This window comes from Lissotriton vulgaris, chromosome 9 (assembly GCF_964263255.1).
Source record: "Lissotriton vulgaris chromosome 9, aLisVul1.2, whole genome shotgun sequence".
NCBI lineage: Eukaryota > Metazoa > Chordata > Amphibia > Caudata > Salamandridae > Lissotriton > Lissotriton vulgaris.
Window position 1 is genome coordinate 80,609,220 of NC_141697.1, and position 17,186 is coordinate 80,626,405.

Here is a 17,186-nt window from a genome sequence, read left to right on the forward strand (position 1 = left end):
TATAAGTGGACCGACTCACTCTGGCCAGCCAAGCCGACAACCATCAACCATGAGTTGGCCTGCCGCACAGATTCTTCCGGGTGAAAAGCTCCAGGGGTCCGACTTCCAGAGTTTGATCAGGCATAGGTAGAAACCCAAGCTGGCGAACCCTCACCGAATACGGCCTAGTGAAAAGCATTGAGGGACCCTGCAAGAAAAAGCTCTGCAAACATTTCTAATTCTGAACTTAGAAAAGGTGACCGGGCCAACCATGAGAGCCAAGCCACCCACCATCAACTGTGTGCCAGCCTGCATCCCTAGCTCGTACCGCTGGAAAGCTCCGCAGGTTGGACTTCCATAAGTTTGACTGGTAGTTCGTTGCAAGACAAGCTGGCAAACCCTCACGGAATCAGGGGTGGCTGAGAGCTCCGACGGACCCCGTGAAGAAAAGCTCCAGAAAAGTTTCCAAGTCAGAAGGTAAAAACTGTGACCAAGACCTACCGTAAGGAGTAGCCCCTGCAGGGCTTTATCATGGTCGGCCTGAATCTTTGAGCAGGTCCAGCATGACCAGATGTACCAAAAGGGGATATACGTTTCTATGTGCTATATCGTGCAAAAAAATTTAAAAGTCATATTCCCGTTTCCCTGCATTGAATTTTTTTCATTTTAAAGAAATAAATATTTTTTAATTTTATAAATTGGTGTTGGATTTTTATTGTGTTGTGTCTTAATTATTTACTGAATTGGTGTTTTTAAATGCTTTACATACCGGCTCACAGCCAAGCTACCGAGGCTTGAGCATGAGAATAATTTTCAAAGACTGGTATGGAGCTATATATTGAGGTAGTGTCCTTATTGCCGGGGACAGATATACATTTGCCCCTACTATTAACCCACTTTCCAGCATCCAGACCAAGCCCTCTTAAACAATACTGTCTACAAGTATGGATGACATCTGACTCCTTCACCCTGTAGTTTTATTTAACATTTCCTATACACAGATTTACACACCTATGATTGACTGCCTCTGTGTAGTGTGAATGATGTAAAGTGTTGCCACCCTGCACTGGTATGAGTGGCGCTATATAACTAATTAATTGCATCTGAGAGAGTGGGTATGGAGACTTGGGCAGTGCTATTAAAGGGTGGTAGTGAGGGAATCCATGGCGGAGCTGGGTTGTTGAATACCAAGGCTGTCTATCTGATTTCATCTCCTGCCTCCTTCATCCACCAACATACTCTCCCAAAACATTATCTTACTCTTCCAGGTTCTTTCTCATCTTTGCTTTCTCCTTATTCTCTGTTTTCCATATTTCCCTTCCTCCTTCTGCCAACAACACTTGATGCCTTTCTCTTGTTCAGTTTTACAGTCTGATGGTTTAAATAATGTACTGGTCTCTAACCAAGAATACAGTTCGCCTCACCTGAAGACACCAACTTAAATTAAGCATCACTAGCTTGCAGCCCACAAAGGAAATGCCAGAGTGGCTATTCCGGCCCTTTCTGCATTGTATATCCTTCCTGAAGAGCAGATACACCTGTTTCTCTCCTTTCTGCAAGACACAAGGATCCTAGCCTTCTATGAAAGGGAGAAGTGTGCGTGGCGATCGGTCTCTCCGAGTGCCAGGGAACCGCCCACCATTGGAATATGGCGGGCAGTAATACAGTCATCAATGGTGGTGGGACTGTCAACGATGCGGTGATGTGGCAGTCCCACCACCATTATAATCACCCCCTGAGTTTAATGTACATGCAAATCCAACATTACCAACCCCTGGTAAGTTGCACTACTAGTGCTGAAAAAGTCCAATGGAGGTACCAATGACAAGGTGGACTGGCCTCAAGGGTCTTGTGACCTCAGTGACAGAGTCACTGTCGCTCTAGTGTGTGCTTCTTCGTATGCCTGCTCGCAGGACTGGAGGTGAACTGCATGGATTGTGGTGGACAGGCCTTCAAGGTTAACTCACACTTGCCACCGTTAGGGTCCACCTGCTGCTGCTAAGACACCAGGGCTTCTAAGGTCTATCGGGCCTTCTAAGGTGTAGCATCGGAATGAGCTCTGTCAGGAGTGTGGACTGGTGGACTGGTCATGAAGGCTGAAATGGTGCTCCAGTTCCAAATTTGGCAGCTCTGGCCAGAGTGCCACATCCTGTCCCCCACTGAACACCATACTGCCCCACTGGGTTAAACTGGCACTGCCTTCAGCTACAACCCAATTGTGCTGAGACTCAATTCAAATTATGCATTGGACAAGAGTAAAATGCTGCCTGAAAAAAAGTAACAACACCCTGTAAAAAGCAAACACTGAATGCAAGGATGAGCAAAGCATGTGAAATGTAAGCAGGAACAACATGGTTACCTTAACGTTTTAAACTCATTATTCAGAAATCAGTAAGTGATTTTGCCTGAAAAGTTTTGGACATGACTACAGGACTAGGAAGGGCGGTTTCAATGTCCATTGCATATATCATTATAAAATATAAGCAGTTTGGTTTAAAAAAGACCAAATCCCTCAACACAGAGCTGTGGTACACATTTTATAGGCTAAAACAATTAAAACAGTTGAAAACGCTCATATTAAACGTTTTCCAGTCCACCCCTCAACCAGGTCTTGCAGTCCCTTTATGAATGGTGCACTTCCCCACCCTGGGAAAACAATGTTGTTCAAAGAAAGAAGATAAAAAGAAAGTAGCGCTTCACTGGAAAACTCCGTAAAGCAGCGCTAAGGTGCATGGGTGTAAATAACAATCTGGCCTGTCTGCTGACCACTCTGTATTGCTTTATTTGGTTATTTAATAATGTTTCTTATTTTGATACTTTGTTCTCTCCGTCCCAAGGTTGTACTGTGGAATAGAACCCTGTCATAAAATTCGGACATTTCCAGCCAAAGTGTTCTGCTCATTTTTGGATCCATTTCACGGGGGAACAAATAAAGAAAATGAGAGGCAAGAGAGAGTATGTAACAGCTGTCTTTTGAAATCCACACATAAAGATAAGCGAGACAGCGACAGAAAGAGATGGAGGAATAAGGAGAGAGAGAGAGGGGGGAGAAGGAGGGAAGCTACCAGAGGCTGAGCAGGAGAAGCGGACACTGCCTTTGCCTTCTCTGGGAATGGCGGAAAAGAGACAAGAGTTTTTTCCCTTCTCTGCCCTTCCCAGACTGGCCAAGCCTTACGGCAGAATAACAAAGGGCAGAGGGCGGGTGGCCTCTTGACTGCAGGCAGGTGAATCACAAGTCAAGTACAGAGCCATTAGGTAGCGCTTTCGCGCGCTAATGGCCCTGTGCATAACAGAAGGGAGAGGGGAAATTCTTGTGTCTCCTCGTCCCTTCCACCTTTGTCCCCCGTGTCCCTCCACTCCAAAATCTGGGGGGGATATGTCCCCCACGTCCCCTACAGTTCCTACACCCATGGGCTCGGATCTTAGAGCCTGTGCACGAGACGAGGCCTGAAAGTGTTTCCTATGTATATCATACAACAAACTTGATTTAAAAAATGATAAAGTCTCTTAAAAATAAAAATAAATATATTTCTTCAACAAGTAGAAACTTTGTGAATAATGCGTCACATTATAACACTGCACTGAGAACTACTTGTTACAGGTGATCGTTGTTAAACATGAACCATTAGTGAACTAAGAGGCAAGACTATTGCATTGTAAACCCTGTAGTGGCCCAGATCATTATATAGCGACATTATAGCCTATTAAATCAAACACAATAGGTTTTTGTACAACGGGTATTCTGAGCTCACATATTTGAAAGTGCTTTCAGACGCGATAATGAAGAAAAAAGTGTTTTGGTGAAATAAAGTATTTGCCTAAGATCACACGATTTAAGCGGGGATGTTGCAATTTATCCAGGTACTCTGGTTTCACTTTGTAGAAATCATCCACTAAATGGGTATCTATTTGTCATTCCTTTTCTTAAGGCTTTATACCCCTGTGCATTTTTCTGCAGCTTTTATTTAGCATGAAGTTGGAGCGCTGTATGTCAGCAGTTACATTTGGTCACATTCTTTATTTATAGGCATGGGGAGATTAAGTGCTTTGCCTGGAATCACTGGATGTTAAGCTAACGTAGAGGCTTGAACTTGGTTTCCCAGTTCCAAAGTCAGCAGCTCTGGCCGTAAGGCCACATCCTAGGTAGAGTGAGGGAGGCAGGCAGAAGCCACATGATTGTTCGGCTTGTTATGGGCTCAACGTTCCAACAGGACCTCAAGCTGAGCCCGAGCTATGCTTCAAGCTCAAGCCTAGCTCGAGCTTTCAGTGACTTGCCCACCTCTAGGAGCTGGTATTTAAATTTAATATGGAAAATAACATAAAACACTAGATTTGCCACAGAAGAGTAGGGAACTCTTTTTCGGCTGATGTGGACTATGTGCGCAGGCTCTGTGCAGTCACTGTAAGTGAAGGGAGCCAATGAGTAATGTGGCTGCTCCACATGTGTGCTGTGGTTGGTGGAAGCAAAATGTGATTGAGGTTTTAATAAACCAATGGATGGAGCCTGCTGACCAACAGTTCCTCTACGCGTGTATGTTTTTTGTGAAAAATAGTAGTCTGCAATATTACAAAAGGTGTCTCAAATACCAGACTGAGACTAAAAGCCCCTCCATCAGTGTTTAATTTGAGTCAGTGGTTGCCGGTGAGGGCCACTGGAATTGATTTTTTAGGACAGGCACTTACTTTTCTGGAGCGAACATTCCCTGAGAGTTAGAGAGAGGAAAACACACAAAGGGAAAAGGAGAAAGAGGAGAAAGATGGAAAACCTGTCAAAAAGGAGAAATAGAAATGAATAAATGGGCAGTGAGTGTCTGATAGTGAGTGAAAGAGGCCTGAGGTGGGTTCCAAACTAGATACCCTTGTCATTTGGTGCGCTGACACTTGATAGCGCCGGCCCCGGCCTACTAAGCAGAGCTTTAGGCACTTGTACTCATTCTTTTGCAAATTAACCTCTGCTCTCTATGTATGTATATTACGGATCCATGTTTTTCGAAAAAAAACAATGGTCTGGACAGACATAGGCTCTTTAAAATCTCAGAACTGAAAGTCAAAAAAAAATTACAGTGGGTATAGTACAAAGTCATCACTATCTGATACGTTTAATGACCATATTTGCATATTTCCTATTTCTGTGGCGATCTGACCTGGCTCTGTCGTCTCAACACAGTGCAGAAATATTCTTAATTTTGCCTGGGGCTTAATACCGGGACCAATTAATTTCTAAGCGCTGCCACTTTTGCCAGTTGGTGGAACCTGAGACGCAGAGAGAAAACGTAATCTGCGAAAGAGCACACATTTTGGACAAATGCGGGGAAGCAGCAATTACAATGTTGTTCTTCTCAGAGCACACGCCACTGTTAGACCACATGATCTACAAACATGTTAAGTAGTGTCCATTCGTGCCAAGCTTAGGGTGTAAAGTTTAATATCTTTCTCACTCTAACGGGACTCGCTTCTCCCTCTGTCCGCAGTCACGACGACCTGGCAGAAAGCGACGGTGCTCCACGAACCGACACCAGGTAAGCAAATTACTTCAGGTTCCCACTGTGTGCACCCATTCATTGTTTTCAGTTTTTGGACTGTTTTTTTGCCCTATAGATTTAGTTTTCGGTAGTAGGGGCTGGTGTGCTCTGTTTAAGATGTCCTTTCTTTTCGCATCACCCGCTTTCTCTCTTAATACATTGGCGGGGGCACCTCAGGATTGTCAATGCCCTACAAAGAAAGCAATAGAGATGTTAAAGAAATACATGTAAAATGCTGAAAATATATTTTACAGTTTTACTTTCCAAGGCCCTGATAACGATAGCCGGTGGTCGGGCTGCCGCCTGCTATCACGGCGGTCAGGAAACCGCCTAACAAGCAGACTTCGATCCGCCCTCTCAATTACGATAGGACCCCTGTGCTGGCTGTCGGAAAGTGCATTTTAACACTGCCGCTTGTGCTGCGGCCCAGGCAAAGGGCTGCAGCCCCAGCGGCAGTGTTAAAATGCACTTTCTGCGCATCCATGCACCATTAGGTGCCTGACACACGGTGCATGGATGTGTGTTGGGGCACTACATGTGCCCCCAGGGCCACTTTGCACTGGCCCACTGGGACATGGCCCTGTTTGGAGCCCCCCAAGTCTGTTTCCGACTGCCTTATCATGGTGGTCGGATCGGACCGCCATGAAAAAACTGTCTGAAAGGGACATCATAATCCCGACCGCGGTGCCTGCCTTAGCACCACCTCCATTCGTTATCATGATTCCGACCACCACTCGTTCCGATCAGTAGGTCCCATCGGAGGCGGCGGTCTGCCCCCATCTGACAAAGATACGACCGATTGCATTGTAATGTGGCAGTCAGACCGAAGGGCTGTCTGTCGGTGGGACTGCCACCGGCGGCCTGTCGTGCCGGTCCCACCGACATCGTAATCTTCCCCTGTGTTTTGTATTTTTTATATGTTAGAAATCAGCACATCAGATCATAAGAAGTGCATGAATGTCCCCACGCTGTGGCAGAAAAGCTCTCATTCTGTTTTTTTCGCAAGGATGAACCTCGGCTGTTGGGGTCTTTCTTTAAACAAGCATTGGAAATGCAATAGGTCTCGCATTAGAAAAGTTGGAGCTATTGGTCTTGTAAATGACAAATATTTTATTTATTTGTTAGTTTTTAAAATAGCTAAATTGATATCTTTGTCATTTACAATGCCAATAGTTATAACTTTCGCGAATGTGACACCTATAGCATTTGGAATGCAACATGTTTTGTATTTACGTGACTTAGATGGCAGCTCTGGTCGTTAGGCCACATCTCTAGAGAGCAGGAGAGTGCAGCAGGGGAGAGAAGCACAGCAAGGGGTGTCGGAGGATAGGGGGGGCAGCTAGGGTTCTTGGTGCTGGCTTCACTGGCCCGGGACCGTGGGGGTCGGTCCTAGGCTAGCTTGTGGGTTGGTGATGGGCGGAGTAGGGGCAAGGGGTCTTGTGCTGCACGCAGGCAAGGACATCGCTGGGTGGCAAGTAATTGTGAAAGTTACCGTTTAAAGGGAAGGACGAGGCGGATATTACATGTGTAGCAACATCATATTGTTGGAGGTCACTGGTTGGTGAAGAGGCACGCAAGGTATACTGGAGGGATTAGGCATATATTTGTGAATACGGAGCTGGTGGGGGCTCCCAGCAGAGGCGACCAGTAAATGGAGCGATTAAGGCATAGAATGTTATTAAGAGCGGTCCCAGTGAAATGTACGGGTGGTTGGGCTCGGGGTGATAGCAGGGTGCAAAAGAGAAACTGTGGTAGAAGGAAAGGGCGCCAAAGGGATTGGGGGGATGGGGCACCAACGCAGGCAGCCACAGAAGACCCGGCGTAAGGGGTAAGTGGTAGGAAAAAGGGGTCGGCAGAGTAAAGGAATTGGTAAGACAAGGAGAATAGGGAGGGCGCATCAGCTGCGGGGTGCGAAGGTTAGGGGCTCTGCTGGGAGGGAGGGGGGGCTCAGGGAGGGACGAAGGGGTGGGGGGGCAGGACAGGCAGCGATACGGAAGGAATGGAGGAAGCTCGGGCATAGAGGGGTCCAGCGGGCATAGAGGGGCCCAGCGAGGCTACCAAAGAGCAGAGGCATGCCTGGCATACACAGGCCGGCAGAGAGTGACTGACGAGAGCACAAGCAGTGGGCCGGAAAGTGAAGGGTGCGGGGCGTCGGAGAACCTCGAGGAGGGAAGGCAGATAAGGGGAGGGGGGAGGGGAAATGGAACGAGCGAGAATGACAGGAAGACTAGGCCTGTGCCAAGATTATGTGAGATGTCTGAAGGGCACGTTTAAAGGAATAAGGGGGCGTGCCCCAGGGTCATTCACTGGGATGTCAAACATTCAACTGGTAGCCACACCTCCAAACGGCAAAGACTTCAAGCCTGTCCGAGTCCAGACACCAGCAGCATGGTGATTCGGAAAGACGGGTTTGTTTGAGCCGGTCGTTGCAAAAGCACATTTCACATGAGGACTTTAAAATGAGCGGCCATGAAAGAGACCCGTGACCGACGGCCCTCGGAGACCCCCCCACGGGCCCCTCTTGCACGTCGATAGACTGCACGCTCTGCTGGGGTATGGCTGCCTGGCATGCAGTCATTCACAAGCGCCTTTCACGTGTACCAATGCCGTTTGTAGCACTAAAATCCAGACATACTGGTTTGGCTACTGCCGGAACAAAGTAAAAAATAAAGGCTTACGGTATACATGAGGATTGAGTGTTTCTTTAGATACAAGTCAGCCCCGCATTCTAAGAAATACTTCTTGGAAGACAAAAATACGGTAGCATTACACCCCGAGTAAAAAGTAAAGCCCCCTGTGCATATTTTAAAGAGCTGGTAACAAGACTTTGAGACAGCTGCTGTGTCAGACCAGACTTAAAACTGGCGATGGTCGAGAAATGAAACACGAAAAATAAAAAAATGCAGAATGTTTTGTTGAATAAACAAGGACGAATGAGGATTTTTTTTTAATCGGGGTGGGGGGTATTTCTAGTTAGGCGTAGCAACAATTAATAAAAATAAAAAAAGCAAGGAATCAATTAACTTGTGACAACAGTTTTTCAAAATAGCAGCGCAAAAAAAAGGATGCGAGGCCACAGGTTTTCGTAGCAGGGTTATTTGTGTTGCTTTAGTTTGTCGTCAACAGGAAACCTCCACCCACTGCTCGTGCATAGCACAGAATAGGGAGAGGCCATCCCACATTCCAGCAGCTGGGTGGAGGTGGAAGGCCTGCAGGGGTTAAAAGGGCAGCGCGGGCAGGGGAGGGGGCGGAGCGGGGAGAGGGAACAGACGGAGGGAAGCCAGATAAGGGGAGGGGGGAGGAGAAATGCGACACGGCGGGCAGGGGCAGCCGCTCTCGTACCAAACAAATTTCCAATTAAAAAGTCAAAGCCCTCTTAGCTTTACGTATTTTGTTTACTTTTAAAATATATGTTACGTAGATAATTTCCTATCAATATATTTTATTTTGTTTACTGTCTATCTTTGAATTTGTAACATAAGTGGTTTGCTTTACTTTCAAAAAGGTCAATAAACGTGTGTTGCTTTAGAAAAATTGTTACCGACATACAATAAATCTAAGACCAAGATGGCCGCCACATTTTCAAACTTCCATCAGCAGAAAACCTTTTAAGTATAATATTAACGTTCCAAGATGGCTGCACATCCTGGTCTTTCCTCGGTTTCTATTCCCAACGACATCTCAGTTTCCGTTTAGTGTTGTGTCGTTGTTCATCTCTAACTGTCAGTACTTGAGTCTTTAGGCGCTGCACTGGCAACAAGTGTGTCAAAATGTGACAAGCCTTCTGTATCCGCCGGTGCCAGACTGAGAAGGACACTGAAACAAAAGTGAAGACCATTTAAATTTAGAGATGGGAGGAGCGCCTCATAACCAAGCGTTTCCCTTCTGCGCGCATCCTTTCGCTGCGACTCTTTCCGTGTGTCATGCTGTGCCTTTTAAAAGGCAATAATTACATGGGAGGGCTCAGCTACTTACTGCGCCAGTTGCAGGTTATTTTGTATCATTTGCTGGACACAGATCTTAATGTATGCGGGGCAGACTCCCCCTTTCGATGCTAATGAAATGATTACCACCCAGCATATCGTATTTTTTGTTTCAATGCGGATTTGACCATGCCGGGTTTATTAGTATTTATCAAGTGAACAAGATGAAAAAAGTTTGAAAAGGAAAAGAGCGTTCAGTGGGGCACCGGCGGGATCAGAAAACAGTCTTGGGTAATAAAAATAGAAGCAAATAGTTAAATAGGGGCCTAAGAAATAATAGGGATGTTCTAGTACATAAAATAAACAAGGCAGGCGGCTGGGGGGAGGGGGGAGGAGAAATGCGACGCGACATGGCAGGCAGGGGAGGGGGCGGAGCGGGGGTGTGGGAGGAGTGCGGGAACAGACGGCGAGGGGAGGAGAGTAGGAGGAGGAGAGTAGGAGAGGCACGGCCTAGCGGCCGTGCAATCAAGAAGTGAGGGGGCGGGAGAGTAGGCAAGGCAGGCGGCTGGGGGCATGTGCACGCGCTTTTAAGCTCAATGCGCATGCGCATTGAGCTTAAAAGTCACGGGCACTGCAAGGAATCGCCACGATTCCTTGCAAGTTGGACAAAGAGTGGATAAGCCCCCATAGTCTCGCTTGCTCGATGCGCATGCGCATCGACAGGCGAGACCTAAAAAACTAAACAGCGCAGATGGACCTAACTTGGTGGCTCTACTATTGCTGTGTTTTTCCACTCAAACAGCTGCCATAGAGGCAGGAGCAGTGTTACATGGGGAAAGAGCTCCTGTCTGGCAGGGAAGGTTGCATTTTGTGTCCTGGTAAAGGCTGTGTCCTCTCTGCTCCAGCATCGCTCCAGCATTACAGCAGCCAACCCGGCAGATACTAAATGAGTCCTTAGACTTTTGCTGTGCCTTCCATGCCATTTTCAGTTTTGTAGTCAGATTCTCACAAATAAGGAATTACACATGTAAAGTACGCTACGCATATTCAGGGCCTTCGTGTAGATAATTGCTGTTTGTCTAGTCACATTCTAAACGTGCACAAAGAAGGCATGTGGTATAGGATTGCCTATTCCTCTACATAATTGCCTATCATATGTTTCTCTAAATTTGCTTTTGTGTGGTGCTTGAAATGTGTGTGCCTGGATGTGGGTTTTGTGCTCCCTGTGCCATTGGACTCAAGCTATACCTCATTGATGAATTAGTGGCTGAGATCCCTCAAGCATCCATTATTTCTTTATTTTTCTAAGTGGGATGCTTTTTTGTTTTTCTAAGTGTGATGGGTAATGATGCACAGACATGGGTGCTGTGCTCACTGTGCCACTGGACCCAAACTGCACCTTACTGATGAGGCTCAAATAGGCTAAAAGTGGTCTGGGGTTGCTTGTCTATCACTTCAGAAGGGACCTGGCCTGGCAGTTCAATCTCAACTATTGAGCAGGATCATTCATGGTTTGAATATGGATGGTTCCCGTCTAAGGTGGCGTAATGAGCAAAAAATGATGGACTAGTAAATACGATTGGCTGAGATTCCTTCAGCCATTCCACTCATCACTGTATTGTTTTCCTTAGTACTAGACCCTGAGTGTGACGGGAATGCCCAGTCGTGGACGGTCCTGTGCTTGCTGTGTCATTGCAATTAAGCCGAATCTTACATATTGATCCCAAAATACCCTGAAATCGGTCTGTGGTTGCAGTGTTAGACTATCACTAGGAGACACTGTAACATTCAAGACGTAAGAGATGTACATGTTTTAAAGTTTTGTCTTTACTCTTGGTGGCTTCTTGAAACAACTACTGTTTTGAGAAACATGAGTTTGGAAGAACAATTAAGCTAAATACAGAATCATTAGCTCCACCCTGTTTAGAATACACTTAAATATATCAGGGTTTATGTTATATTGCACAAAAAGTCATTCCCTATTCCATCAATTCAGAGACTTTAAAAGTGCCTGGGCAGAATGTTAATACCTGAATACAACAATCAACTACTGAAGGTTACTACTAAACCTTTGCAAAATTTCTGCATCACAGGTGGCACGTTTGTCAGTAACTTTTGAGCATTTGAGCTGGAAACTTTTCTTTTTGAAATCTGGAAACCATGCACTGACTAGAGGGTAGACTATAGCTTAAGTGTGGTAAATTCGTGAATACACAGAAACAACTGCATTTTATCCTGTGGCCCTGACTGTAGATAGGAATAGTAAAGAGTAAACTTTCTGTTTGTAGTGTCTTTGTTATTCCTACTCTCCACGGATACTCTTATTCCCAACCTAGGGGTATACCCTGCCATCTTGTGCAGCGAAACCGAATTTGCAGCAAGAAACTTTTCAAACAAAGGCCAGGCATTAGTAGTGGCACGCATGCCCATGCGTGTAGTACGCAATGCCCCTATGCTGATGTGCACCCCAGTTAGATCCGTCAGTGGTAAGTTCTCGACTGGGTTGATAGTTTCTGATCAAAAGATAAAGGAGTAGCGGGGAGAATTTATAGAAAAGGAGAGCATTAACAAACTAGTGGAACTGTGGTTCCTTTGATTCCATAAAGGTAACTTTTTCCTACTCCTAGGGGACAGATTTACAAAAATTGTTAGCGTTCCAAACGTAAAATCGAGCCATTTGCGACTACTAGAAAGGGTTGTAGCATGTACAAACCCTATTTTGAGAGTCAGTAACCTATTGCAGACTCAAAAAGTAGGATTTGCAAGTTGCTATTAGGAAGAGCCGTGCCAAGGGCGTCCCTTCCTAGTAGAGAGTCACAAGGCCATGTACAATTGTTTTGCAAGCGGAAAGGTGGTCGCAAAATAATCGAAGTTTAGCAACTCTTGTTACCTTGCCTATTTCAATCATCTCAACACTGTATTGCATCAGTTTCCCCCTGATGATACATTTGTGCAGGTTAAAGCTTCTTACATTTATTGGGTGAACAAGTCTGATAATTATCTTCCCAGTCAGATTTTGGTGCCTTTTGGCTCAAACTCTTATCTGGGAGTTATTTTTTGGACCCAAGAACCTTTGGTCCAGTGTAGTCAAATGTTATAGGATTTGTTAAATATCGACTCAAACACCGGCCTACTCTTAATGCAGGCCTGCATATTGCAGGAGGATTTCAAAACTATGGGTGCCCGTGGTCGCCAGTGTACCACAGTTGACACCACCAAGTGTAATCAAGAGCTGCAGGTGTGTAGCTGACATTAGTATAGCAGGTGAAGTGGCACCAGGGTCCAGGAAAGTGAGGAGCCCATTTCTCCACATTTGTGATAGTTATACTATACAACTAAAGGGCATAGGTGCCAATTTTCCTTGCTTTCATTGAGACCCATGCAAAAAGAACAGATGATGGACGGAATGCTGAACAAATCAAACAATCACCCCCAGTCACAGAGCGGGGGTTAATCCATTGTTTTTTTTTACCACCACGCCAATCCAGTTTGGACCCAGCCATATGTAAATCAGTCCTGACCCAGCCCATCATGGCAACAGTCCAGCCCAAACTGGATCACTGACATAATATCGAGGGACAGAATACCGACTATCACAAATATCGTGTAAAAAATATCGACAGACAGAATATCGAGTTTCTATCTACAAACAGGTACAAAAATATCGAGTATAAAATATCGTTTACTAAAATATAGTTTATAAAAATATCGACTTTATTAAAAACAATGTTAAATTAAATTAATATTAAAAATTAATTACTAAAATATACATAAAAATACTTACATTAACTTATAATAATTAAATAATTAATAAAAGTTATAAAAAAATATGTACATCACATTTGTTAACACATATATATATAGTAACATAAAATAATTAAATAATATCCAATATTATTACCGTACAATAGCAGAAATGTTAAAATTACTATTCCCACTCCAAAGAGTGCAATCGTAGGGAGAGCGTTGGATAGCGTAGGGGTTAAAATTACTATTCCCACTCCAGTGGGTGCAACAGTAGGGAAAGCGTTGGATAGCGTAGGGGTAAAAATTACTATTCCCACTCCAGTGGGTGCAACAGTAGGGAAAGCGTTGGATAGCGTATGGGTAAAAATTACTATTCCCACTCCAGTGGGTGCAACAGTAGGGAAAGCGATGGATAGCTTAGGGGTAAAAATTACTATTCCCACTCCAGTGGGTGCAACAGTAGGGAAAGCGTTGGATAGCGTAGGGGTAAAAATTACTATTCCAACTCCAAGGAGTGAAACAGTAGGGAAAGTGTTGGATAGCGTAGGGGTAAAAATTACTATTCCAACTCCAAGGAGTGCAACAGTAGGCAAAGCGTTGAATAGCATAGGGGTAAAAATTACTATTCCCACTCCAAAGAGTGCAACAGTAGGGAAAGCGTTGGATAGCGTAGGGGTAAAAATTACTATTCCCACTCCAAAGAGTGCAACAGTAGGAAAGCGTTGGATAGCTTAGGGGTTAAAATTACTATTCCCACTTCAGTGGGTGCAACAGTAGGGAAAGCGTTGGATAGCGTATGGGTAAAAATTACTATTCCCACTCCAAAGAGTGCAATAGTAGGGAAAGCGTTGGATAGCGTAGAGGTTAAAATTACTATATCCACTCCAGTGGGTGCAACAGTAGGGAAAGCGTTGGATAGCGTAGAAGTAAAATGTACTATTCCCACTACAGTGGGTGCAACAGTAGGGAAAGCGTTGGATAGCGTAGGGGTTAAAATTACTATTCCCACTCCAGTGGGTGCAACAGTAGGGAAAGCGTTGGATAGCGTAGAGGTAAAATTTACTATTCCCACTCCAGTGGGTGCAACAGTAGGGAAAGCGTTGGATAGCGTAGAGGTAAAATTGACTATTCCCACTCCAGTGGGTGCAACAGTAGGGAAAGCGTTTGGATAGCGTAGGGGTTAAAATTACTATTCCCACTCCAGTGGGTGCAACAGTAGGGAAAGTGTTGGATAGCGTAGGGGTTACAATTACTATTCCCACTCCAGTGAGTGCAACAGTAGGGAAAGCGTTGGATAGCATAGGGGTCAAAATTACTATTCCCACTCCAAAGAGTGCAACAGTAGAGAAAGCGTTGGATAGCGTAGTGGTAAAAATTACTATTCCCACTCCAGAGAATGCAACATTAGGAAAAGTAAATAGTTCATATATTATTGTAAAACATTTATATTAATATCTATAAAAAATTATTTAAAAGTAATTACCAATTTAATATAATATAATTTATTTATTTATTTATTTATTAAGCAATTTGTAATGCGCAGACTAAACCCGAAGGTATCAAGGCGCCTATCCAAATCCAAAAAACAGAAAATATACAGAAAATGGAGTGCCACTAATGCAGAATGCCACTAGGGGTAAGCAAGTATGAAAAGATGGGTCTTGAGCGCAGACCTAAACGTTTGCAGAGAGGGGCTAGATTTTACTTCTAGAGGGAGGGCATTCCACCACTTGGGTGCCAAAAAGGAAAAGGCCCTACCTCCCCATCTTACTTTTCTGACACGAGGTACAGAAAGGAGGAGTTTGTGACCGGAGCGAAGATTTCTACTAGGGTTGTGCCGAGAGAGAATGGATCCCAAACTTGTAGGGTTGGGTTTAGCAAGAGCTTTGTACACCAGGCACAGGGATTTAAAACGGATCCGGTATTCAACGGGGAGCCAGTGCAGTTGTTTTCGGGCTTCAGTGGCAGAGGCACGCTTGGGTAGGTCAAGGGCAAATCTCGCTGCTGCGTTCTGGACCACCTGCAAGCGCTGTAGATGACTCTTGTTCAACCCTGCATACAGCGCATTGCAGTAGTCCAGACGCGAGCCCAGGAAGGCAACAGCAAGTTGCTTTCTTGCCTGGGGTGACAGGAAGTGCCTGATTTTCCTCAGTGTGTGAATAATCCCCCAGCAGGTCGAAACAGTCCTGTTGACCTGTTGGCACATACTGAGGTTGGGGTCGATCATAACTCCCAGGTTTTTGGCTGACTGGGTGGGCTCGGGACATGCACCCAGCGAGTCCGGCCACCATTCCGCCGACCAGGTCGATTCCTTTCCACCAAAAACCATCACCTCTGTCTTCTCCCCATTCAGCTTGAGTGAGTTGTGGATCATCCACTGGCCAACTGCCTCCATGCAAGATCTAAAATTTGCGGCAGTTGACGTAGCTGGCTGGGAGAGAGAGACTAGGATCTGGGTGTCGTCCGCATAGGACACTACCTCCATCCCAAAAGATCTAATAAGTCTGGCAAGGGGGGTCACGTAGATATTAAAAAGGGTAGGGCTAAGCGCTGACCCTTGGGGGACCCCACATTGCACAGACAGGGATGGAGATAGGAATGAGCCCAGCATTGTCCTTTGTTCTCTGTGTTCGAGAAAGGAGGAAAGAAGTCCCAGAGCAGACCCGCAGACACCAATTTCCCTAAGGCGAGATGTTAATACCGCAGGAGAGAGGGTGTCGAAGGCCGCAGTAAGGTCTAACAGGATCAGGAGGGAGGTCTGACCCTCATCAACTCTGGTGCGGATGGTATCCAGCACTATGGTGAGGGCAGACTCGGTGCTATGTTCCCTCCTGAACCCATGCTGGGAAAGATCCAAACAGCCCGAACTCTCCACAAATGCCGCCAGATGTTTATTTAAATGGGCTTCAAGCATCTTTGCGGGAGCCGGGAGCAGTGAAATGGGGCGAAAGTTCTTTAGCACCCCGGGGTCCAGAGAAGGCTTTTTAAGCAAGGGTTTTACAACAGCATTTTTCCACTGTTGGGGAAAAAGGCCTTCCTTCATCGCTCTGTTCATGATGTCAACCAGAGGAGGAAGGAGAGATTCTCTGCACTGCTTGAGGATCTTTAGCGGGCAGGCATCCAGCGGAGAACCAGATTTAGTTTTATCGAGCAGGATTTCAAGATCCTGACTGGAAAGAGGAGGAAAGGAAGACAATTCCTGAGGCGGAGAGGATACCGCAACGCTAGGTTCAGGGAGGGCAGGCAGCAGAGGGACGGTGGTAAGGGATTTTTGGACCTCCAGAGCAGTGTAAATGTCAGCGATTTTAGACTGGAAAAAGGCCGCTATCTTATTGCACAGGTCCTGGGAGGCAACCACAGGATCCGGTGTCTGGAGTGTCGTGAGGGAGTCGACAATCCTGAAGAGATCTCTAGAGGATGACACTGAGGAGGTGAGTGCCGTGAAGTATTCCTGCTTGGTTTTAATGACTTCGAGTTTATAGTTTTTAAGCAAGGTCCTATGGGCTTCTCTATCTTTAGAGGCCCCGCTCGAGTGCCATGCGCGCTCCTGTCTTCTTACTTCCTGTCTCCGAAACCGGAGTTGTTCGGAGAACCAGGGGGCGGAGGGTCTCTTCCTTGCAGAATAACAGGGCCTTACAGGAGCAAGCTCCTCCATGGCTTCAGCAATGGTACTTTCAAATAAAGAGACCGCAGTGGAGGTATCTGCTTCCCGAGGAATGGACAACCTAGTGGTCCATGGGAGGAAGGAATCTTCCCTGATCTTTTTAAGATTCCTTCGCACTTCCGTGGTGCTAGCGGCCCTTCTAATATAGCCCTGTGCGGGATACAGCAGGTTGAAGGGAATGGCCAGATGGTCCGACCAGGAGAGGTGAAAAGGGCTAGCAACTGTCAGTCTAGGAATATAATAATTATTCAATTAAAATTACTAATTAACTTTAATTATTACAATTAGTTACCTACTAATACAAATGAATTGCTAATTAACTATTAATTATTTATTTATTAAAAATTAATT

General features: G+C 45.5%; 1 protein-coding gene across 1 annotated transcript in view; it reads left to right on the forward strand.

Moving 5' to 3' along the window:
• Nucleotides 1-17,186, forward strand: part of LOC147689637 (stAR-related lipid transfer protein 9-like) — a 574,886-nt gene that overhangs the window by 444,877 nt on the left and 112,823 nt on the right. Inside the window, exon 21 of the mRNA XM_086937097.1 lies at nt 5,451-5,498. Within this exon, the coding sequence (XP_086793223.1) occupies nt 5,451-5,498 (48 nt within the window). The remainder of the gene's footprint in view (nt 1-5,450; nt 5,499-17,186) is intronic.